Source organism: Sorex fumeus, unplaced genomic scaffold, assembly GCF_029834395.1.
Source record: "Sorex fumeus unplaced genomic scaffold, SorFum_2.1 ptg000115l, whole genome shotgun sequence".
In the NCBI taxonomy this organism is placed as follows: Eukaryota; Metazoa; Chordata; class Mammalia; order Eulipotyphla; family Soricidae; genus Sorex; species Sorex fumeus.
Genome location: NW_026606172.1, coordinates 2365152 through 2390454, shown reverse-complemented (window position 1 = coordinate 2390454; position 25303 = coordinate 2365152). Strand labels below are relative to the sequence as shown.

General features: G+C 36.4%; 1 protein-coding gene across 1 annotated transcript in view; it reads right to left on the bottom strand.

The window, feature by feature from the left end:
• The window catches only part of PROS1 (protein S), a 95145-nt gene that overhangs the window by 17791 nt on the left and 52051 nt on the right, over positions 1–25303 (bottom strand). Inside the window, exons 9-14 of the mRNA XM_056135465.1 lie at positions 22686–22801; positions 19233–19422; positions 10145–10312; positions 8595–8763; positions 4210–4358; positions 1311–1536 (exon numbers count right to left, since the gene is read on the bottom strand). Of these exons, the coding sequence (XP_055991440.1) occupies positions 1311–1536; positions 4210–4358; positions 8595–8763; positions 10145–10312; positions 19233–19422; positions 22686–22801 (1018 nt within the window). The remainder of the gene's footprint in view (positions 1–1310; positions 1537–4209; positions 4359–8594; positions 8764–10144; positions 10313–19232; positions 19423–22685; positions 22802–25303) is intronic.

The window sequence follows — 25303 nt, the reverse complement described above, 5'->3', positions numbered from 1 at the left end:
TTAAGTACCTAGATATCAAAATTTTTAAAAAATGAGGCTCTGAAACAGTGCAGCAGGTAAGGCATAATACATGTCTAACACAGGTACAATTGCTGGTATCCCATATGGTCCCCCACAGCTTGCAAAGAGTAATCCCTGAGCAGAGAGCCAGGAGTAAGACCTGAGCACATCCAGTTGTCGCCCCAAAACAACAGCAAACAAAGAATCTTAACCACAGGCCATATATTCCCTTCTATATGCAGCCTTCACGGTAGTCCAAAGAGGATACAAATGAAAAATCATATACATGGAAGGCCACGGCACAAGACAGGGGGGCTAATTGGTAAAATTGGGGGTGAGAGGGGTGGGCGAAAGGAAATAAGGATGACTCAGGTTTACAAATTACTGAACTATGCTACATCAACAGCACCTAATTTAATAATCCACTTTTGACTCTCAGGTCAAAAATGATACATCTCAATCATTGCCATTCAAAGGATTTTTTAAATTGTAATACTGATTTACCATTTCCTGTTCTTAAACTTGATGATTCTCATGGCTCTTACAATAAGGTCCTAAGTCAGGTTTACAACTTATCAAACCAATCACAACCCAATTTCATTACCATTCTTTTTGTTCAACAGGTTTTCACCATCCATATTTCTCTATATTCTGCAGTCATGTCAATCCTTTCTCATCTTGTACAGACACATACCACTATATTTGTATACTAATTCTAATACTATCCTATCACCTGAATAAATTTCTTAATCCTCCAAATAACGCATATTTTATTCTATTCTTTTAGGAACATCCCTTAAGGTTCTGACAACCAAATCAAGCTCCTATTTTTGGACTGTAAAAGCAATCTATACTTCTTAAAAAGATGCAACACAACTTTAAATTATTTTGATATTCTGATCGTTTATTTTACATATGCCTCTTCCACTGAATTATGAAAGAGAAAAATAATACTTATTTATGACTATGTTCCTAGTATCTGGGTCATAGGTAGTTAGGTTATTAGGGTAAATGATGGATGAACTGAATACTAACTCCACAAGGTTATTCTGAAGATGAAATGAAATAATAAGTCTGTTCTGGTTCAGAGAATCAAATGCACCAAAACTTAGTATCATTTCAGTTCATTATTTAAAAGAATTTAAATGTACCGCACACTCCCAGCTTTCAGTATTAGCCCCCTACCCCCCAAAAATATTAAGAAATACTGGATTTTTTCCTCATTGGGATCATTTTACTAAAATTATATATCTAAACCAGTTTTACTGAAAATATACTTTTCATAGCTGGAGAAACAATAAGTAGTATACCTGGGATGCCACCTAGGTAAGTGGTCACTGTTCCTTTCATGGCTTTGTCCAAGATGGCAAGTTGTTTTGAAAGGTCTTCAGAGTAGAGAAGATCTTTTCTATGAACAGTCCAGAGCTCTAGGCTGTTTCTGTTGACTTTGAATTCCAGATTTGTATTTTGACCGGAACACAGATTTACAGCCTCTAGCCGAGATATTACAGTATTTCCAACAGACACCAGGATATCCTGCAGAGCAAAATAACAGCTTAGTTTTAAATAAGTATTAGTGGCAATGCCACATAAGAGTAACTTAATTTTTTGGTCACTATTGTGGGGGCCACACCCTACTGTGCCCAGGGCCATATGCTACTGGAGAGAGAGCCCAGCTCTCATACCTGCAATGAATGCATCTTCTCTACCCCTTGAGCCACATCCCTGGCCAAGAGTAACTTCGGGAGTCTTTGAAATTCGAAAATGGAAAAACAGAATTTCAATGAAGAAAACCAAATATGCGATAGAGCTTCCAAGTTTCAATGAAAAAAATTACTAATTACTATAATGGTCATTTTGAATATATATTTATATTATGAAGTCCCTGTTCCACTATTATGTAGCTATGCTGTAGCTTCTGAAAATGTTCATACACCAACAGGGTTGTTTTACCAAAAATGGAAACTTAACGTCGCGTATTAAGCAGTATTTTTCCTTCTTCCCAACTTCAGAACTTACATATGAAAAAGGAAGGAGTTGAATAACTCTTTGTTGGAGCAAAGACTTGGAAAATTTTGAAGTGCTTTAGTAAGCACATGCCAACATGAATGAAAAGGGCTTTTGTGCATAGCAATTCTGAGCACTGGGGATGAAGTTGTGAAGAGGCCCAAGAAAGAAAAAACAACCTGGGATTAGCAGCAGTTACATTAGAGAATTTACCCCACAAAATAGATTAAAAGTTAATTTTTCTACTTTTTAATCATTCATAGACTAAACTGCTCAAACAATTGACAGTGATCTATGCATATAGCTTATATATATATATATATATATAGAGAGAGAGAGAGAGAGAGAGAGGAAAAATAAAAAATGAGAGAATAAAATTAAATGAAACTGAAAAGTTGTATATTGTAATGCTTTCCAGATGGTAGAGTCTTAAAGTATCTGAATAGCAATCCAAGATCAATATTTTATGTGAAATCTATTTTTTGCAAAGATATGTAAGCTGTGGAAATCTGCTAGTGTTACTCATCTTCACTATCTATGAACTCATCTAAAAGTCCATAAAGAGGGACCAGAGCAATAGTAGAGTGGGTAAGACATTTGCCTTGCATACAGCTGACCCAGGTTTATCCCTGGCACCCAATATGGTCGACTGAGCACGACCAGCAACTATCTCTTACTGCAGAACTAGGAGTAAGGCCTGAGTACTGCTGGGTGTGATCCCCAAACAAAAACAAATAAGATTGTTAGCTGAGAAAGCATTTCAGAATGATAACTATTAGGTGATATAATGTTATAAAACACTGCATACATATCTTGAAGAATCATGAAGACACAGATAAACACAGAAACTTCAATAAAAATAATGGGGAGAGAAAGATAGTACAGCCCGTAGGATGCTCGCCTTCATACAATTGAGTGTATTTAATCTTAGCACCACATATGGTTCTCCAAGTACTACCATGAGTAACCCCTGGGCACTGAGGCAGAAGTAAGCCCTAAACACCTTCAGGTGTGGCCAGAACACACACACACACACACTCACACCAGTTTAGGTAAAATTTTCAACAGATTGCTAAAACTCAAGTTAAAGCTAGTGTGACATTATGGGAGTTGTAGGCTCTGCAAACAAATATGAAACTGGGTGTGACCCCCAAAACATAAAACTTTTAAAAAATATTTAAATAATAAATACATATAGAAGTTACCAAATACCTTTGTCTCTTCACTGATGAATGAGTACTGGATGAGTATGGGAATTCCATTTTTTTTTTTAAATAAGTTAACATCTAGCTGAAATCCAAAAGTTGTAAATGCCTGTGGCAAGCTGATGACAAAAACCTTGCAGGATACCTTTAGGTTGCTTATCTCAGATTAATTTCTAATCTGCTCACTCTTCTTCTACCCCACGACCACGCCAGCCTGCCTCAATCACCCTGTAAATTGCAAACAGCTCCCCCTTCTATGACTATAGACACTATTCAGTGATTTGTCTCTTCTAAAACATATAGAGATCATCCAAGCTGATCTTGGCATACACACAAGATTCTTGCTGCAACTTGTTGGAATCTACAGTGGATGACATATTAAATAGCTTCTAACAGAATGCCAAATAATACAAATCTTTGATAACTCTCATGTTTACTTTTATTCAAGATGCTTTTTTTCTGTTCCTTCTCATTTCAAATCAAAGTTGCCAGCAAGAAGCCAAGGGCTGGTTTTAGTTTTTTCTCATCTCTCCTAATTTACTTATGGGAGGGAAGATTAAACAAGCGTGCCAGAAAGCACAACACATTATAATTAGATACTACATATCTGAGAGTGAGTTGTAATCAGACTCACTTTTATTTTGTTGGTACTGGCTAATTCCCATGATACTTTAAGGATTGTGAATAAGGGTGGATCTCTCTGTACCCTGGGAAGGCTCCAAGATGCCTGTGTGTCTGCCTAATCTTAGTTCTATCTGCAACAGGCTTTTCAATGTCTCCTCCTGACATCTTGGTTCAGACCTTAGAAATAAATATGCAAAAAAATAAAAATAATGGACATTTATTAAGTCCTTAATGATGTTTTGGAATTTGTGCCAAATACTTTATGCAAGTGTTCTCTCCTAATCATCAAAGTAGCGATTTGATGAAAATACTGTTATATATCCATTTATGCAATTTTTTATAAAAACGGCCAAAACATCTATCATAAAGTTACCTGAAAATTTTCAGAGGTGGAATCCACCAAGGACAAGGCAAAGGGTACTGTGTTACCAGATATCAAGGCAAACAGAACACCAGTGCCAGCAGATGGACGAATATTCAAGGTGACATTCAGTTGCCAAGCCTCAGCTTTGGATGCGTTATCTGTTTAAATACAGAAACAAAAGTGGGATCAATGTACTTATATGTATATCCGAAGAGATATTTAGAAATATGTGTATCAGAAGAGATATTTAGAAATATGTGTATCAGAAGAGACATTTATAAGTATTTTGTGCAAGTCATCTCTTCTAAATATCAGTCCAATCATATTATTAGCCATCTCATTAATACTCCAATACATCTTCAGCCAGAGTAATAGATGGCACTTGCCTTACATGTGGTCCACCTGGGTCCATCAATGGCATCCCATATGATCTCCCAAAGCACCACCAAGATGGATTCCTGAGTGCAGAGCCAGGAGTAAGCCCTGAGCATCCTTGTGTGTGACCCCCTCTCCCCACAAAAAAAGACATTATGTATAGTACTCAAGTTTCAATTCTCACCTCAATGATGTATATACTCAATAGTACAGTGAATAGGGTGCTTGCCTTGCATGCAGATAGCCCAGTTTGATTTCTGGCATCCCATATGGTCCCCTGTGCAACCCAGGAGTAATTCCTGAGTGCAGAGCCAGATATTACCAATGAGCACCACTGCGTGTGGTCCAAAAAAGCAAACAAACAAAACCAAAACCAAACAAACAAGAAACCCATGTATAATGCAAACAAAACCCACTAAGTGCCCCATCCTTCTATATTAGAGAATTAAAAACTACTACAATTTTTCTCTTTTGCCCTTTATTTTAACATTATATGTTTGCTTTTTTAAATTTTTTTTTAGCTTCAGTTTTAGTGATGAAACCCAGAGTCTCATACATAAAAGAAACAAGACGTGCTTCTCTACCACTGAGCCAGATATGGACTTGTTTGCTTTTTTTTTTTTTTTTAAGAATTAAATTTTCAAAGTAGCCTTTTGGATTTGGGATTTGTTTGTTTGATTTGAGGACACACCAACTGGATTATCACTCACTTGATCCCTTCTGTTTCATTTTTTTCCCCTTTGGTTTTGCTTAGACCTCTTTGGGTCACAGCTGGTGATGTTCAGGGGCTACTCCTGGCTCTGCACTCAAGAACCACTCCTGATGGTACTGGGGCGACCATGGGATGCCAGGGATCAAACCCAAATGAGCCGTGTGGAAAGAAAAGGCCTTCTGTACTATACTTTTATAACTTTGCCCCTCCCCCCCCCGATTTTTATCTTTAAAAGCTTTTCCTCTTCCTTTTCATGTTCACTAGTGTCAATCTCATAGAAGTTACGTTTTAAAATATATAGGAGAAAATTCAAAGAAATCACGTCAGTAGTTTTAAGGTAAATCTATGTACAGCTGCTAACGCCATACTGCTCCTCATCCAAAAGTGCTCTGATTAGAGCAATGGGAATAATAGATATGTCCTATATACACTGGGGAGTTGGAGAATTTGGTTTTGGCTGTGCCGGGAACTGAATCCAGGGCATGTGCTCTACCATTGAACAACATCGTTGGCTGCATCGTTGGCAAGTAGAAAAGAACTCTGAAATCAACAGTTGACTTTACAGTACTTCTAGATTACTCTTTTAAATGTGTCTTCTTTTCCTTAATTAGTAGGCACATTATCTAACGCTGAAGAAAATGAGTTATACATGTCTCGATAATCTGTTTTTCGCAGTATTTATTCAAATGTTTTAGTTTGTTACTTTGTTTGAAAATCATTTAATCCACAAAAATATTAGCTCAAAATCTGAAGCCTTCCTCATTTAATGTGAAGAAATATATTGTAACAGCCTAAAATGCCCCCTGAAATCTTTGAAAGATCAAGTCTAGAGAAAATAGTATTTCCTTGAAATACGTTCTTTCATTAACCATTTCTAATGCTACTCATATGTCACTATCATTATTTAATACCCACTCAAGGAAAAATATAATTATTTAGAAATAAAAAAGCTTAACAGGAGGTAGCAACGCAAAAATATGCAAGAATATTAAATTATAACATAGCAAACATTATAAAGTAGATAGTTTTCAGGTTCTTTGTGAATTAAATAATTATGAAGTAATATTTTTAGGTATGAAAATACTTAAATTTTCTGGTTTTTTTCCCTATTCAACATATCACCATGGGCTTATTTTTTTCTATATTCAGGTATCAACACAAAATTATATTAAAAAGATCATTAAAAAAAGAGTAAACATAAAGGTGTTGTTTTAATTTATGTTTAGAAAACAAAACCATTAATGCACTAGTGTAAGGTCTCCCTTAAAAACATAGCAATAATTCCCAGGCAATAAATAAAAGCATTTGAGCTGTTTTTTCTTAAAAAAAGGCGTATCATAGTAATTCTAGACTTAATTTATAATGCTGTATTAGTAACTCAGATAATGAACTCCTAAAATAGAAAATACAAAAAATTTCAATAAAATAATTAAGTGCAGGCAGTCTCTGAACATATGAAAAAATACTGAACTTTGTAAGGAATTGATATCATTTTTTTAAAAAATAAGATATATATAACAAACAAATATAAACATTCCTATTTTGTTGATAAAAATAAATTGATAAAATATCTTTGGAATAGAATTTGATCAACCAAAATATATATATACATATATATATATTTGCATCGTCTTTGAAAAAGGCCCTATAGTTCTCATACTCTCTCATACAAAGCTAATCACAAGCTGTATGTTCAAAGATAGTTATGGAAATACTATTTGTTAAGGTAAAAAGTGGGAACAGGGGCTGGAGAGATAGCACAACGGGTAGTGCATTTGCCTTGCATGCGGCCGACCCAGGTTCTATTCCCAGCATCCCATATGGTCCCCTGAGCACCGCCAGGAGTAACTCCTGAGTACAGAGCCAGGAGTAACCCCTGTGCATCGCCAGGTGTGACCCAATAAGCAAAAAAAAAAAAAAGTGGGAACATACTAGAAGAACTTACTGTTTCATTCATATAGGAGGAAACTGGAAAATGCACACTTATAAAAAAGACAACTATCTTCATAATTGAATTCCTCTTGAACTATTAAAGAGTTGAGATTACAAAACAGGAAACTAATTAGAAACCTAAAAAAAAAATAGATGTCCTTCTTTGAAGAGATAGAGTGGGAGTACTCTCTTGCCCAAGGCAAATATCCAGTGCTATACAATTAGTTAAGAACAATTTAGGTTGGGGCCTATGCGCTAGTACAGTGGTTAGAGTGCTTGCTTTGTATCTGGGAAGACCTGGGTTCAAGCCCTGTACCACATGTGGACCCCTGAGCCCATCAGGTATAAGCCCTAGGTCCAGATTCAGGAGTAAACTGCAGTCTCCACTGGCTGAGGGCCAATAAACTCTCCCTCAGCCCCTCACCCTAGCACACACACACACACACACACACACACACACACACACACACAAAAGAACAATTCTTATAAAATTTTCAACAAATTACTAAAGTACCAGTGAAAGCTAGTGTGACAGTATGGCAGTTGTAGGCACAGTTAAACACATAAAAACCCATATGCAATGCGGACAAGAGTTCCTACTAAAACATATACAGTGTTGTAAACCAATATGTCTAAGAAAAAGGGGGCACACAGTGAAATTTTCATAAATCAGTCAGGTTATATGCCAATAATATTTAAGTAGCATGACCATATTAATAACATCATTCAGCTACCTTAATTTTCCCAAACATCCCAAGAACATTGATTAAAATATATTGTGCTGGAAGTGATAGTGCAGCTGGTAGGGCATTTGCCTTGCATGTGGCCAACCTAAGTTCAATCAATCTCCAGCATCCCATGTGGGCCCCAGATCCTTGCTAGGAGTGATCTCTGAGCTCAGAGCCAGGAGTAAACCCTGAGCGTGGTTGAGTGTGGCCTAACCCTGCTCCCACTCCCCAAAATTATTAAAATATATAGCACTGTAACACTGTCCTCCCATTGTTCATTGATTTGCTTGAGCGGGCCCAGTAACATCTCCATTGTGAGATTTTGTTGTTACTGTGTTTGGCAGCGATAGCATAGCGGGTAAGGCATTTGCTTTGCATGCAGCCAACCCGGCCAACCTGAGTTCAATTCCTCTGCCACTTTTGGAGAGTCCGACAAGCTACTAAGAGTATCTTGCCCGCAGGGCAAAGCTTGGCAAACTCCCCGTGACATATTCAATATGCCAAAATACATAATAGTATGAGTAAGTCTAACACTGTACCTGATACATAGTAGGTACTTTATAATGGTTTGTGCAGAAATTATTGCCATTTTCAATGAGTAAATTTAATCATTAATGAAAAAAAGGAGACAAATAGGAAAGACTTACTATAATCTATGTTAAATTGAGCAACTCCAGAACCAGGATAGTAGGAGCCCTTCTCCACAGTGAGAAGACAATGCTTAGTTTGTTTTTCTTGAATAATTTCCTTAACTCCTGAAGCTCCTTGGTTTAGCAAATTCCAGCCTCGTATACATCCATCTAGACGAGGATTAATCTAACACATTAAAATAGAAGCCAAGAAATATATTTTAAACATGCAATTTAGTCTGATAAGTGGCTTAATTGATGATAGATACAGGTTTCCTTAAGAAGGAAAAGTTGGTTATATTTTAAATATTTTTTATTTTATCTTTTTTTTTTTTAATTCAAGGTGTATTTTAGAACAACCTGTTTTAGTAAAAGTGAGTGTAGCTATAATAGGCCTTCACTGGGATCTTAATTATATTTAACATGTCAGTTCTACCTTTTATCTTATCCAGTGGTCACTTCCCCATACTAAATTCTATGTATTCTAGCTATAGTCTCGGGCTCTAATTTACTTTCTGTCCATCCATTAATCACATTCCAACAGATGTTTTTCCTACCATGAGGTGCAATGCCTCCAAATAAACAAGAATATTTCATTCTTTAGTTTTTATCAAACTTTCTAGGTAAATTTCAAGTACACAGTAGCAGTTTATGGATATTCTATTCCTTTGGAATAAATTATTTTACTATAAAAAAACTTCTAATTTATCAATTTCAAATGATTTTCTTATTTTCTCTGACACAAGTTAACTACTTCAAGATTATCAGACCATATAAATATTTTGAGTTAAGATGAGTGAACTGCCATGAGTTAAAGATAAATATGCAGGGGCCGGAGCAATAGCACAGCAAGTAGGGCGCTTGCCTTGCACGCGGGTGACCCAGGTTCGATTCCCAGCATCCCATATGATCCCCCGAGCACCGCCAGGAGTGATTCCTGAGTGCATGAACCAGGAGTAACTCCTGTGCATTGCCGGGTGTGACCTCCTCAAAAAAAGAGTAATATGCAATAGTAAATATTTAAATTAAATCAGTGTATTAGGTGGACCCATAACTTCAAATAAAAATGTAGAACAGTTCAATGACAGTGTCCTTCATGAATTTAATTCCATAGTTATCAGACAAATATTATATACAGAAATAATCTAGCATAGTCTAACTATAATTTATGGCAAGCTATAGTAATACTGAGGGTAAATAATTTTTTGATTTCCCTTGTATGTGCTATGTTCACTCCCAAATTTTGTACTAAAATAAATCTGATCCAAACAAATATATTTATATATTTAATGGTTAAGAAAAGACAAGTATGATGTTAATACACAATTTATGTTTGAAAAACATTTTAAAGCTACTTCCCCATGAATAATGATGGGGATTTATCTGGTCATAAAATAAGCACATTGATTTTCTTAGATCTTTAAGAAAATCTCAATGGTCACTAATGTAATTTTTTCACTTTTAAGTTGCCATGGGTCTTATACTTAAGAAAATAACTCTGACACACATAAAATTAGTTTCAAGTCTATTATAGATAAAATTAATTCATGGTAAATTTGAATAATTACCGGTCTAATGAGTGCATTCTCCATTCTGTGAGGTAATCCTGCAAAATATACTTTGATTTCTAGAAAGCCATATGAAGGCTTAAAAAGAGTATTAGGCTTAATTATATTCATCACAGGTTCCTTAGCTACTTTAACACTTATACTGTGTTCTACTTCTTCCACAGAGACCTATAAATAAAAAGAGAAAAATTACCAAATAACCAAATATCATTTCATGTCATTTGAAATGGTGGGACTGAAAAATCCTGTTACTATTCCAATAAATAACTTATCAAGACAGTCAGTTTAAATTAACTATTACATTATTCCAAAAGAACTGAAATGTCAATTATTATAAAGGCAATAAAAATGTCTTTTGAAGTGATAGTGCTTGACCAAAAAGTAAACATCACATCATATTTTAAAGTATAAGAATATTAACATTATTCTTTTAAATTTAAGAATTTAATTATAAGACATATTTCAACCCCAGGATGATATAAAATTAAGCTTAAGAAAAAAAATTATTCTTCACAATGTCAAAAAAATTAAGTGTGCTTACTTGCAATTGTCTGGTAATCCACGTACATATAAACAATACTGTAAATAAGTTATTATTATAAATCAAGAAAAATCTGTATCTCCAGTAATCCTTTTATTGCACACCAATTATAGAACTGATGCAAAGCAGTCTTCTGTTTTCTAATAAAAAGTAATGGTAAACAATAAAAAAATCCTGGGTTGAAGCTCAAAAGACTGGTAATCTACTTTGCATCAGGAAACTTGGGTTCTGACCTCAGTGATGCTATTTTTCAGTACCATTTATACATCTATAGTTTCTGAACTGCTGATGCAACTTCCCAGCATATGTCTATATTTACAGCTTACAGGTTATTGCATAGGAACAAGCTTTAACAAGTATTATACTTGTGCTCAAATATTTTCAAATTTAAATTTATACTATTTCCTTGGGCTGGAGCAATAGCACAGCAGGTAAGGCATTTGCCTTGCATGCAGCCACCTGGCCAAGCCTGGTTCAATTCCTCTGCCCCTCTCGGAGGGCCCGGCAAGCTACCGAGAGTATCTCGCCCGCACAGCAAAGCCTGGCAAACTACCTCTGACGTATTCGATATGCCAAACACAGTAACAACAAAGTCTCACAATGGAGACATTACTGGGCCCGCTCGAGAAAATCGATGAACAACGGGAGGACAGTGACAGTGACTATTTCCTTATAAATGAATTTATTTAATAATACAAGCATTGCAGCATTTTCTTGGTTTCTATTCAAAATTCATGATAACTTACATTACCAATGCATTTCATTTTATAATAGTATTATAATTGGGCACCGAATGAGTTTAGAATAGGTCTGAAATACTCGATCCCAGGATACTTAAACCCCTCTTAAAGTAGATATACAAAATTTATATATACTTGATTGAAAGCTTAACCTGAATCTTGCTTCAACTGGATCTTAACCAAGACTTTCTTTTTATCTTGAAATATTGCTATTTTTCAGTACCATTTACACATCTATAGTTTCTAAACTGCTGATGCAACTTCCCAGCATATGTCTATATTTATAGCTTACAGGTTACTGCATAGGAACAAGTTTTGACAAGTATTATACATTTCAGTTCCCACCATTAAACAGCAGCCACTGCTGCAGTCTTCTTTCATTGGGTTTATATTGTAATGGTCCCCTATTCCCATATCCTACTCTTCCCTGATCTTCTATTATCTAATTTCCACAAAGCCATCCATCCTTGGTCAGTGCTGTCTTGAAAAATGTGAATTTGTCTGAGGTGGGAAAGATACTACAGCCAATAAGATGCTTTTTTTTTTTTTTTTTTTTTTTTGCACCACGCAATCCACCAGGTTTGATGGTCCCAGACGACTCCAGGAGTGATACCTGAGCTCAGAGCCAGGAACAATCCCCAAGCACAGGCGTAGCCCAAAACTAAAACCAAAACCAAAGAGTGGATTTGTCTCTATCACTCTTCAAAATTAGCCAACCCAGGAGTTTTCAAATTTCTATCAACCCATCATCTCATTATGGTCCCCAAGGCTCTACATGATCTTATTCCAGATCACCGACTACTCTTTCTTCTTCTCCACTAACTCTACACTGACCTTTGTGTGGTTTATCAAAGACACCAAACACACCCTCTCCCATGAGTCTCTATACTTTGTGTTCATAGCACAAAGAACCCTCTTCACCCATATGTTTCTCGTGACTCATACTCATAAGTCTTCGGTTAGATTTAAGTGTATCAGAGATGGCTTTTCCTGATTCCATAAGCAAACTCACCATCATCACACTCAATGGTTTTGCCTTGCTTTTCTTTTTCCTCATAGCATTAATCACTATCTGACATAATCTATATGTTCAGGCATTTGTGGTTTTCATGTCACCACTAGAATGCAAGCTCATAAGAGGAGTGAATATTTTTATTCAGTTGAATCCTCATCACCTAGAAAAAGGTAACTTATAAATGAATAAAATAATGCAAGTTATAGACGCCCTACTAGTAAGTACCAGAATTAAAAATAATTTCAAAATATAAAATTGCTTATAAAGCAATATTGTTTACTTTTGCCTTATGACCGTTCTTATAACTTTATAATCATACATTTCACTTTATTTATTTTGATTACAAGACATTTGAATTTTTTTGGATTTTTGTTTTGCTGTGTGCTGAGAATTAATCCCAGGACCTCACACAAGCAAGACAATTGTTCTACTGCTAATCTTACTTTGCTTTGTAGATAATACTTCACATAAAAGATAAAGCTATGGGCGTGGGACGGGCACAGAGGCCCAGCTCTGGGCAACAAAGCTGAACGGCTCCAATTCCAGCAGGTACAGCCCGCCCCCAAGGGCCTGGGTTCCTCTCTGGGCACGCGCAGCTTGAAACAGCCCCTAGACAGCCGGTTTTCAACCCCTGATCCGCGTGGGACGGGCACAGAGGCCCAGCTCTGGGCAACAAAGCTGAACGGCTCCAATTCCAAACAGGAGACCTTCCCAACTCCTCGCCCAGTGCCAGGGACTTTTTCCGGAGCCGCGGCCGCTGACGCGGCCGCGAAATATTTTCCCACTACATATGCCATAGGAACCATAAGCTAACTTCTTAGATGGAAATTTCTCTATTTTAGCTCAGCCACTAGAAACACAGTTGCCAATAACTCATAAGCCTATCTTAACTCACACTGCATATCAAGCAGAATAGTAACACTGAACGTGAAGGACTAAACCACACCTCTCACAATGGTAAAGCAACGCAAAAGCCCACCAAACATTCATATTGAAGAGTCTAGCCCAGATGACACCAACAGTACTGTAGTGTTAGACAACCTCTCTGACAAGGAATTCAGAAGGGAGCTACTTAGCATGCTTAGGGAATTAAAAGAAACAATGGAAAGCAATGCCAATAGAAGACAAGAGGATCTGAAGGCAGAAATGAGGAAAATGCAATCAGAAATGTCAGACCTGAAAAATCTCGTAGGCGAATTGAAAAGCTCAGTGAAAGGCCTCAGCAGCAGAGTAAGAGCGGCTGAGAACAGAATCAGTGAGCTCGAAGATGAAGTTCAGAGACTCTCCAGAAAAGAGCAGAAAATGGAAAAGAGACTCACAATTCGGGAACAGATGGCAAGAGAAGATCGTGATGAAGCCAAGAGGGGTAACATAAGAATTATTGGAGTCCCAGAGGGACAGGAAGAAAACCTCAATGAAGAAGAAACTGTCAAAGACATCATTGTTACAACATTTCCAGAGCTGAAGAAAACTTGTGACCACATTCAGGAGGCCCGAAGGGTACCAGCTAGAAGAAATCCGAAAAAAAATACCCCAAGACACATTCTGATCAAAATGACCAAAACCTTAGAAAGAGACAAAATTCTGAAAGCAGCAAGATCGAAGAAAGAAATCTCTTACAAAGGAGCATCCTTAAAATTCACAGCTGATTTTTCTGATGAAACCCTCAGGGCCCGAAAACAGTGGTGGGACATAGTAAAAAAACTCAATGAAATAAATGCCTCCCCCAAAATACTTTTCCCAGCAAGACTCTCATTCATAATAGAAGGAACAACACACAGTTTCACAGACAAACAACAGCTCAGGAACTTCATAGACTCAAAACCATGGTTACAAGAACAACTAAATGGGCTACTTTAAGGCAAGAAAGGCCCCTCAAATACACCCAATTTTAACAGAACAATGGGACAAAATCCCATAACAATAATCTCTCTCAATGTCAATGGGCTAAATGCACCAATTAAAAGACATAGAGTGGCAGGATGGATTAGAAAATTGAACCCAACATTCTGCTGCCTGCAAGAAACTCATCTCAATAGTCAAAGCAAACACAGACTCAGAGTCAAAGGCTGGAAAACAATCCTACAGGCAAACAGCTCCCATAAAAAGCAAGGGGGAATACCCTGCCACAGAGGCAGGATGGGACGGGGGGGGGGGGGGGGGGGGATGAGGGGGGGGGGATGCTGGGACCCATGGGGATGGATGACGGGCACTGGTGGAGGTATGGGGACTTGATCATTGTATAACTGAAACCCAAGCACAAAATTTGTAAGCCTATAACTGTACCTCATGGTTTTTCACTAATAAAAAAAAAAAATATAAAAAAAAAAAAAAAAAAAAAAAGAATTATTTAAAATACAAGCCTAAACTGCATAAAAAAAAAAAAAAAAAAAAAAAAAAAAAAAAAGCTGGGGTAGCCATCCTTATATCAGACCACATCGATTTCAGAGTGAGGAAGGTCATAAGAGACAGTGAAGGCCATTTCTTATTGATCAGAGAATCTGTACAACAGGAAGAACTTACAATAATAAATGTATATGCACCTAATGAGAGACCAGCAAAGTACTTAAAACAACTACTCATAGATTTGGAAAAAGACATCAATAGCAACACAATACTAGTGGGAGACTTCAACACTGCTTTGTCACCTCTTGATAGATCAACCAGACTCAAGCTTAGCAAGGACATACTTCATTTGAGGGAAACAATGGAAGAAAGGGACTTAGTAGATATATACAGGACACTTCATCCACAAAAAGCTGAATACACATTCTTCTCAAGCGTACATGGAACATTCTCCAAGATAGACCACATGCTGAGCCACAAAACATGCCTCCATAAAATTAAGAAGGTAGAGATTGTATCAACAATCTTCTCAGACCATAATGCGCTGAAATTAGAAGTAAATCACACACAAAAACAGAAAACTAAATCAAACACCTGGAAATTAAACAGTGCACTATTGAACAACGAGTGGATTAGACAGGAAATCAAAGAGGAAATCAAAAGATTCCTGGAAACGAATGAAAATGAGAACACGAGTTACCAAAACTTATGGGACACAGCAAAGGCTGTGTTAAGAGGAAAGTTTATAGCTCTACAAGCATTCCTCAGGAAGGAGGAGCGAGCACACATAAGTAACCTAACCTCACAGCTTAAGAGCTTGGAGAAGGACCAAAAAAAGGAGCACAACCCGAACAGGAGAAAGGAAATAATAAAACTCAGAGCAGAGATTAACGAGATGGAAACCCAAAAAACAATCCGAAAGATCAATGAAACCAAGAGCTGGTTCTTCGAGAAAATTAACAAGATCGATAAGCCTCTAGCAAAACTCACAAAGAAAGGGAGAGAGAAAACCCTAATAAACCGAATCAGAAATGAAAAGGGGGTCATTACAACAGAAACCACAGAAATTCAGAGGATCCTCAGGGAGTACTTTGAGAAGCTTTATGCCACGGAACATCAAAACCTCGAGGAAATGGATAAATTCCTAGACTCCTACAGACTCCCAAGGCTGAACCAAGAAGACCTGGAATACCTGAACAGACCTATCACCATCAAGGAAATTGAAATGGTAATAAAAAGTCTCCCCAAGCACAAAAGTCCTGGCCCGGATGGATTCACTAGTGAATTCTTCCAAATCTTTAAAGAGGACTTACTCCCAATGCTCTTTAAGCTTTTCCACGAAATTGAAATATCAAAAACACTTCCAAACAGTTTCTACGAAGCAAATATCACACTGATACCAAAAGCAGACAGAGATACCACAAAGAAAGAGAATTACAGGCCGATATCCCTGATGAACACAGATGCAAAGATCCTCAACAAACTACTAGCAAATAGAATCCAACTACTCATTAAAAAGATCATACACCATGACCAAGTAGGATTCATCCCAGGGATGCAAGGATGGTTTAACATTCGGAAATCAATCAACATAATCCACCATATCAACAAAAGAAAAGATAAAAAGCATATGATCATATCAATAGATGCAGAGAAAGCATTTGATAAGATCCAGCACCCCTTTATGATGAAAACCCTAGCCAAAATGGGTATAGAGGGGACCTTCCTCAACATACTTAAAGCCATCTACCACAAGCCTACAGCAAGCATCATCCTCAATGGGGAAAAACTGAGAGCCTTCCCTCTAAGATCAGGGACGAGACAGGGATGCCCACTCTCTCCACTGCTGTTCAATATAGTACTGGAAGTACTTGCAATAGCGATTAGGCAGGAAAAAGATATTAAGGGCATTCAGGTAGGAAAGGAAGAAATCAAGCTCTCACTATTCGCAGATGATATGATACTCTACTTAGAGAACCCAATAACTTCCACCAAAAAACTCCTAGAAACAATAGACTCGTACAGTAAAGTTGCAGGTTATAAAATCAATACCCAAAAGTCCATGGCTTTCCTATACGCAAACAGTGAGAGAGAAGAAAGCAACATGAAAAAAACAATCCTGTTCACAATTGTGCCCCAGAAAATCAAGTACCTAGGAATCAGCTTAACTAAGGAAGTAAAGGACCTGTACAAAGAAAACTACAAAACGCTATTTCAGGAAATAAAAGAGGACATGAGGAAATGGAAAGATATCCCCTGCTCATGGGTCGGGAGACTTAACATTGTCAAAATGGCAATACTACCGAAAGCATTGTATAAATTCAATGCAATCCCTATAAGGATACCCATGACATTCTTCAAAGAAATGGAGCAAACACTCTTGAAATTTATATGGAACAATAAGCCCCCACGAATAGCTAAAGCAATTCTTGGGAAAAAGAAAATGGGAGGAATCAACCTCCCGAACTTCAAACTGTACTACAAAGCAGTAATAATTAAAACAGCCTGGTACTGGAACAAAGGCAGAACTGCAGACCAATGGAACAGGGTTGAATACACTGACATCTCTCCTCAATCATATGCTCATCTAATCTTTGATAAAGGTGCAAGTAATGTGAAGTGGAGTAAGGAAAGCCTCTTTAATAAATTGTGTTGGCATCACTGGACGGCTACATGCAAAAAAATAGGCTCAGAACTCTGCCTAACACCATGTACAAAAGTAAGATCAAAATGGATTAAAGACCTCAACATCAGACCAGAAACCATAAGGTACATTGAAGATAAAGTTGGCAAAACCCTCCATGACATTGAAGCTAATGGTATCTTCAAAGATGCCACGCCACTGGCCGAGCAAGTGAAAACAGAGATAGATAAATGGGACTATCTTAAACTAAGAAGCTTCTGCACCTCCAAAGAAACAGTGACCAAAATACAAAGACAGTCTACAGAATGGGAAAGGATATTCACCGAATACACATCTGACAAGGGGTTGATATCCAGGATATACAAAATACTGGTTAAACTCCACAAGAAGAAAACATCCAACCCCATCCAAAAATGGGGCAATGAAATGAACAGAAACTTTCTCAAAGAAGAAATCTGAATGGCAAAAAAGCACATGAGAAAATGCTCTACATCATTAATCATCAGGGAGATGCAGATCAAAACCACAATGAGATACCATCTCACACCTCAGAGACTGGCCCACATTCAAAAGAACAAAAGCAACCGATGCTGGCGTGGATGTGGCGAGAAAGGGACACTCCTTCACTGTTGGTGGGAATGTCCACTGGTTCAGCCCTTCTGGAAAACAGTATGGACGATTCTCAAAAAATTAGAAATTGAGCTCCCATTTGACCCAGCAATACCACTCCTGGGAATATATCCCAGAGAGGCAAAAATGTATAGTCGAAGTGACATCTGCACTTGTTTGTTCATTGCAGCACTCTTTACAATAGCCAGAAACTGGAAGAAACCTGAATGCCCAAGAACAGATGACTGGTTAAAGAAACTTTGGTACATCTACACAATGGAGTACTATGTAGCTCTTAGAAAAGATGAAGTCATGAAATTTACATACAAGTGGTACAATATGGAAAGTATCATGCTAAGCGAAATGAGTCAGAAAGAGAGGGATAGACATAGAAAGATTGCATTCATCTGGGGGATATAAAGTAACAAAGTATGAGATTAATACCCAAGAATAGCTGAGATCAGCACCAGGAGGATTACTCCATAACTTAGAGGCCAGCCGGGTATCCTAGAGGAAAGGGCAGTTCAGATAGAGAAGGGAGCACCAAATAAAGGATGTTTGGAGGATCCTCCCAGGAGGGGAGATGCATGTCGAAAGTAGACTATGGACTGAACATGTTTGCCACTCAATGCCTCTTTTGCAGACCACAACACCCAAAAGGAGAGAGAGAACACAGGGGATTGCCCTGCCACAGAGACAGGGGGGATGGGGGGATGGGGGTGGGAGGGATATTATCCATGGTGGTGGAAAATGGGCACTGGTGGAGGGATGGGTATCTGATCATTGTATAATTGAAACCAAAGCACAAAAAATTGTAAATCTACAACTTTAAAAAAAATAAAATAAAATAAAGGGAAAAAAAAATAATCACTACAAAGACAGATAAAGTAAAGAAAAATTGGTTTAAAAACATTATATCTCATTATATTTCCCACCGTGGTGGTGGGAAATGGGCACCGGTGGAGGGATGGTATTTGATCATTGTATAATTGAAACCCAAGCACAAAAATGTGTAAGTCTGCAACTGTACCTCATGATGTCTCACTATTAAAAATTTTTTTAATAAAAAAATATTTTCCTTCTCAGAAAAAAAAAAAAGATAAAGCTATGTGGTTTGGTAACAGTATAAAAATTCTAATGATTTTATGCACATAACATCAAAGTAATAAGACTACAAAATTTGCAAAACGTACTATAGTCCATAGACCATTATTAATAACTTTGCCTCCAGATGTGATTTGGGTAGAATACTCATTCTTAAATTGAATTTCAATCATTCCATCACGAAGTGCAATCAGGAACCAAGAAGACCGATCTAGAGATTCTGCATATAGGATAACACCTTCTGAATCATATGTGCGGAAATCAAATTCAGCAGAAAACCTAAACAGACAAAAAGAGAACCTTAACTATGAGAACACAGAAGGCTTATGGCATTTTTATTTTTTCCTTGTACTGTTAAACATTAATATGGATTGAAAGAGTCAATTATTCCATTGCCAGGATTAAAAAAGAGGGTAAGGGCAGAATTAGACTTCATGTATTATTTTTGGCTCCATGTGTATTTAGAATCAGTATATTATATTTTCTTGATTATTCTTGGAGTCATTTTTCCTGGTGAACAGATGGTTGGTAATTTTTCATCTTTTTCTGGCATTTTTAAAAAGGAATTCCTTCTAGTGTTGGGGTTAAAATATATATGCACAAATATCAGGCATAGTATACTTCTCTCCATACCTTTTATAACACTATATAATCTGACATTAACATTTTTTTGTATCCGTAAGTTATTAGTAAAAGATGTTACTGTTTCATGACTGGTTTATCCTCAAAAAGCATACTTTCCGTATGATTTCATATATGTAAGGAAGAAATCTCTCAGAGATCTATTTTTTAAAAAGTGTCTGGATGATTGCAAACATAATTAGCCTCCATGTGTGGTAAGGAAGGTAAAAAAGTAAAAAAGTAAAAATGTATGTTAGCTTGATTTCAACAGTATTACGAAACTCTAGTATTATGAAACTCTATATAAATCACTATACTAAAGTACACGAACAAGAATTTAAAAGATATAGTCTGGGACCAGAGATATAGTACAGTGGGTAAGATGTTTGTCTTGCATATTCCAACCTGGGTTCAATCGGCACCACATATGGTTCACCAAAGCTCCACCAGGAGTGATCCCTGAGTATAGTGCCAGGAATAAAATCCTCAGGATAGTCAAGTATAACCCTCTCACCCACCAAAAAGGACATAAATAAAGGATGTAGTTTGATTAAAATGTTTAGGATGTGAATTCTAACTGCGATTAATATTCTAGACATATATGAAACTGCTATTAATATTCTAGACATATATGAAGCTATTTCAATACACATAAAAATTAACATATATTAAAGTTTACACAAAACCACTAAAATCAAAATTATTTTAAAGACAAACAGGAAATAGAAATATAAATGTGATTTTTAATGGAGGCGACTTTTCGTTTTTGTATGTTATAGGACTATAATATTGGTTCTCAGGGCTTACTCCTGATCTGTGCTTTGGGCCATTCCTGGCATAGCTTGGGGACTATATACAATGCCTGGCCTGTAATAGAACCTGTGGTCAGCCACATACAAAGCAAGCTCCCTACTAACTACCTTTGTCTCTGGCCCCATGGAAGTTAAGTTAAAATAAAGGTAATTTCATTTTAAAAGGCAGGTTTTTCTATAAGTATCAAATAAAGCAGAAATAATACCAGTCTTATTCTCACAAATAATAGCAATAAAATTAAAGGGATTATTAATAATGTCGCACAACTCCAAGAAAATATAAAAAAGTTAAATGTACAGAAAAGTGTGTTAGACAGTTAACACTATAATAGGAATTCACTAAATTCATATTACATATATGTTCAAAGAACTCTCTTGCCCTGGAATAGGACTTCTAGTATATCTCATAATCATCACATTTTGCTGATCAGAAGGCTTTATTATCCTGCCAAAATCTAAATCTGTGCATGTTCATTATCTTTCAGAAATGAATCCTATAATGGATAGTGATAAATTATAGTGATAATTTCCTTTTTCTTGCAAAATCATGTTAATCTACGATCTGCAGATTTTCTTTATAGAATACAACAGCGTACAAAACAGAAAGTGAATTTAACTTTAAGGTAGGAAAAGTGTTTGATCATCACAGAGATGAAGTAATTTTGGAGCAAAAGAGAAAGGAGGGAAGGAAGGAAGAGAAGGAGGGAGGAATTAGGGAGGGAGGGAGAATTTAAAAAAAGGAAAAAAAAGAACAGTACCAGAGAAGGAAATAGAGAAGGATGAGGGGGAAGAAAAAAAGAACAGAACCAGAACTGGAAATAAAGTTTAGAAGTAGAGCACATGCATTAATTCCCAAACAAGCCAGGCAAGCACATGCACAAACACACACACACACACACACACACACACACACACACACACTGTAAAAAGGAAAGAAAATTAAAAGAAATGGACTAGACTACTAGCTGTTTAGTGTGTTGTTTACACAGGTGGTCAGTTTTGCAACTTTATCATATTTTCATTTAAGATATGTGTACATTTCTATGTATATAATTCAATAAAAACTTTTAACCAGAGAATAACAAAATTAAATATTAATTTTGTTTTTGGCCTATTTGATTCAATTTTAGAACATCAAAAGACTCTACGTAATGAATACCCTTGCAAGTGCCTGAAGGTTCACAGTAGTTAAGATTTTTCTCTCCGATTTGTTGTATTCTCATGGTAAGGAAGGGTTGTCTTTAATGTACATACTAAAAGATAATACTTACTCTGAGATGTTAAAAAGAAAAATATGGGCTCAGGGGCAGAAAATGACATAGGCGCACAATTATATCAGTGTATCTAAGAATAAGTATCAATGTTCCTTAATGATAAGATTTTGGTAAAGAGGGCTGCATTATTAGTGATCACTCATATCTAATAAAATCTGGATATTTATGATTAACTAAGACATTCAAAATTTTGGACTCTATAATCAGTCTCAAAATACTTTTTCATTATTCCAACAAAATTCTATTTTCTTTTATCTAGCTCCAACAATAGATTGCTGTGAGGAATTCTGATAAAACAAAGAAGATTCAGAAACATAAACAATACTCCCTCTTGAAGTCCACCAAGATACAAGAATATATTAAGTATTCAGATAGTCAGTTAAAATCATGTAATGAATTTATTTAAATATTACTGGAAGAATCTTTTCAAATTTTCCTCACTAATTATGAATACAATTATATTATAAAAGTAACACACTAAGCTTTTTCTTATTACTTTGCTTTTAAAATGTTTAAAGAAGAATAACAATTTTCAAAGGTAGTAAGTATACTTTCTCACCTTCTTAGTTTAAATGAGTTCACTATAAAACTTAAAGTAGAGAATAAGGTAAAAATAATCATAAGATCAGCTTAGAATCAACAAAAAATATTTTTAGCATGAAAATTATATGTCTCAAGTACCAAATTAACTTTTGGGTTCCCCAAATCATCTAATTTATGATATACTTAAATGATCTGATAAATAATACAGCATAATACACTCAAAATCTTTTCACTTCCTTTACTCCTTTGGTCTTTATCTGAGTACCTCTGGAAATTACCATTGGTTTCTTACCTGGTGGTTTCTGGCAAACGAAACTTTAAGTATAAAACAACCGCTGAAAAATGCTCTGCCAGATAAAGTAATTCATAATTTTTTTCAAGATTCAAAGAAAGGCATACTGGAATATCCTGGAATAAAAAAAGGAAACAATCTCATTAAAATTCATAAGTTATTGCTTACTGTTTGTGCTATTATATATAACCTTCTCAAATTTCTAGGTTCTTGTTAAATGCATCTTCTGTAATACATACACACACACACACACACACGCACACACACAAATTAAGAACATCTTCAATCATAACAAAGAGCATATTTTACTTTCTTGGGTACTCCACCAGGAATATGTGGACAAATATGTGAAGATTTCTCAAAAAATTAAGAACTGAACTTAAATATGACATAAAAATTTCACTTCTTGGCTTCTACTCCGAGAGACCCAAAGACGCTGTTTGGGGAAAAGAAGAAAACATTCATACTCCTATATTTCTTGCATTGCTAGTCATAATAGCAAAGTTATGGAAATAATCCAAATGCCCAAGAACAGTTGAGTGGATAGAGAATATATGCACAATGGAATACTACTCAATTATGCAATTCTCTGCTCCATGAATAAAATTAGAGGCAATGTAAAACAAAACAAAACCAAAAAAAAAAAACTTATGCTTTGGGCCAGATAAATTGTACAGTGGGTAGGGCACTTACTTTGCAAACAGTGAACCTGAGTTCAATCCCTGGCAGCCCATATTTTCCCCAGAGCTCACAAGAAGTGGTCCCTAAGCATAGAGACAGGCTTAAGCCTTAAGTACCATGTGGTGTAGCCCTAAGACTACTTTTGTACTATTGTACTACTATTGTTTCCTTTTTTTATTCCAAGTATATACCACAAATGAGTGAGATCGTTGAGTATTTGTCCTGCTTCTGACTTACTTTACTCATTATCTTCTTAAGCAAAATTGGATGGAATTCTCCACTTCCATCAAGTTGTATTGAAGTATAAGGTTTCCTATTTCCTTATAGATGAGTAATATCCCATATATAAATATATAGGGATATATCAAAAATTTATCCATTCATTTATTATTGGGGCTGGAGCGATAGCACAGTGGGTAGGGCATTTGCCTTGCATGCATCCAATATGGTCGACCCGAGTTCGATTCCTCCGCCCCTCTTGGAGAGCCTGGCAAGCTACCGAGAGTATCTCGCCCGCACGGCAGAGCCTGGCAAGCTACTCGTGATGTATTCGATATGCCAAACACAGTAACAACAAAGTCTCCAATGGAGACGTTACTGGGCCTGCTCGAGCAAATTGATGAACAACGGGAGGACAGTGACAGTGACATTTATTATTGAACTCTTCTTTCCATATCCTGGCTATTATACTTAGTACTTCAATGAACACAGGTATTCATATATCTTTTAGAATTAAATTTGAGGGGGACATATGCCAAGAAGTGGAATTGCTGGAAATCCTATTATTACTTTGTTTTGAGAAATCTCTATAAAGTTTTCCATAGACTGATCTAAAAGACATTCCCAGTAACCATAAATGTTGTTTTTGTTTGCTTTATTTTTATTTCTAAGTTTTGGTCTTAGGGTTACACCACATGGTGCTTAAGGCTTAAGCCTGTCTCTATGCTTAGGGACCACTTCTTGTGAGCTCTGGGGAAAATATGGGCTGCCAGGGATTGAACTCAGGTTCACTGTTTGCAAAGTAAGTGCCCTACCCACTGTACAATTTATCTGGCCCAAAGCATAAGTGGTTTTTTTTTTGGGGGGGTTTTGTTTTGTTTTAAAAAAGATCCATACAACATTGGTTGTTTTCAGTATTTTTGGTACCCTATCACTGGTGTGATATATACTATCGTTGTTCTGATTTGCATTTCATTGTCAACAAATGATGGTGAACAGTTTCATATGCCTACTGGTTATCTGACCATTTCTTGAAGTGTCTGTTCATCTTCTATTCCCATTTTTGTTGTTGTTTGGCTCCCTAAAAAGTTGAGTATCACTCTCCCACCTTCCGTGGCTTGCTGGAAGGGAAAGACAGGTGAAGCCATTTCTTGTATTGTTCTTTCTGATGTTGAGTTTCATGAATGTCACATCTATCTTGTAAATTGACCCTTTACAAATATTCGCAAATATTTCCTTTGCAAACATTTCCTCTCACTTAATAGGGTAAGTTTTTATTTAAAGTTCTTATTTTATATTTGGATTTGTTGGTGGTTTTGCCATACAAAAACATTTTAGTTTGAAGTAGTTCCATTTGCTTATTTTTGTTTTTATTATCTTTGTTGACAGAGTTGATCACTGGAGACACCTCTGCAGTACATATCCTGGAGATTCTGCCAAATTTTTCTCAAGCTGCTTTATGAATACTGGTCCTATTTCAAGGTATTTAAATTCCTTTTATTGAATTTTTGTGTATGGTGTGAAATCCAGATACAGATTCATTTTACTTTCCTTTTTGCATGTGGCTAGGAAAACATCATTTAAAGGATGGATTCTCATAATTGTGAAGTAAATACAAAATATGAAAGGGTGGGTTGAAAAGCCTATCTAAGTCCAATCTAAGTTCAATCTAAGTCCAAAGGCAACCAATTGCAGAAGTCCTTCTTGTTTGGGATGCC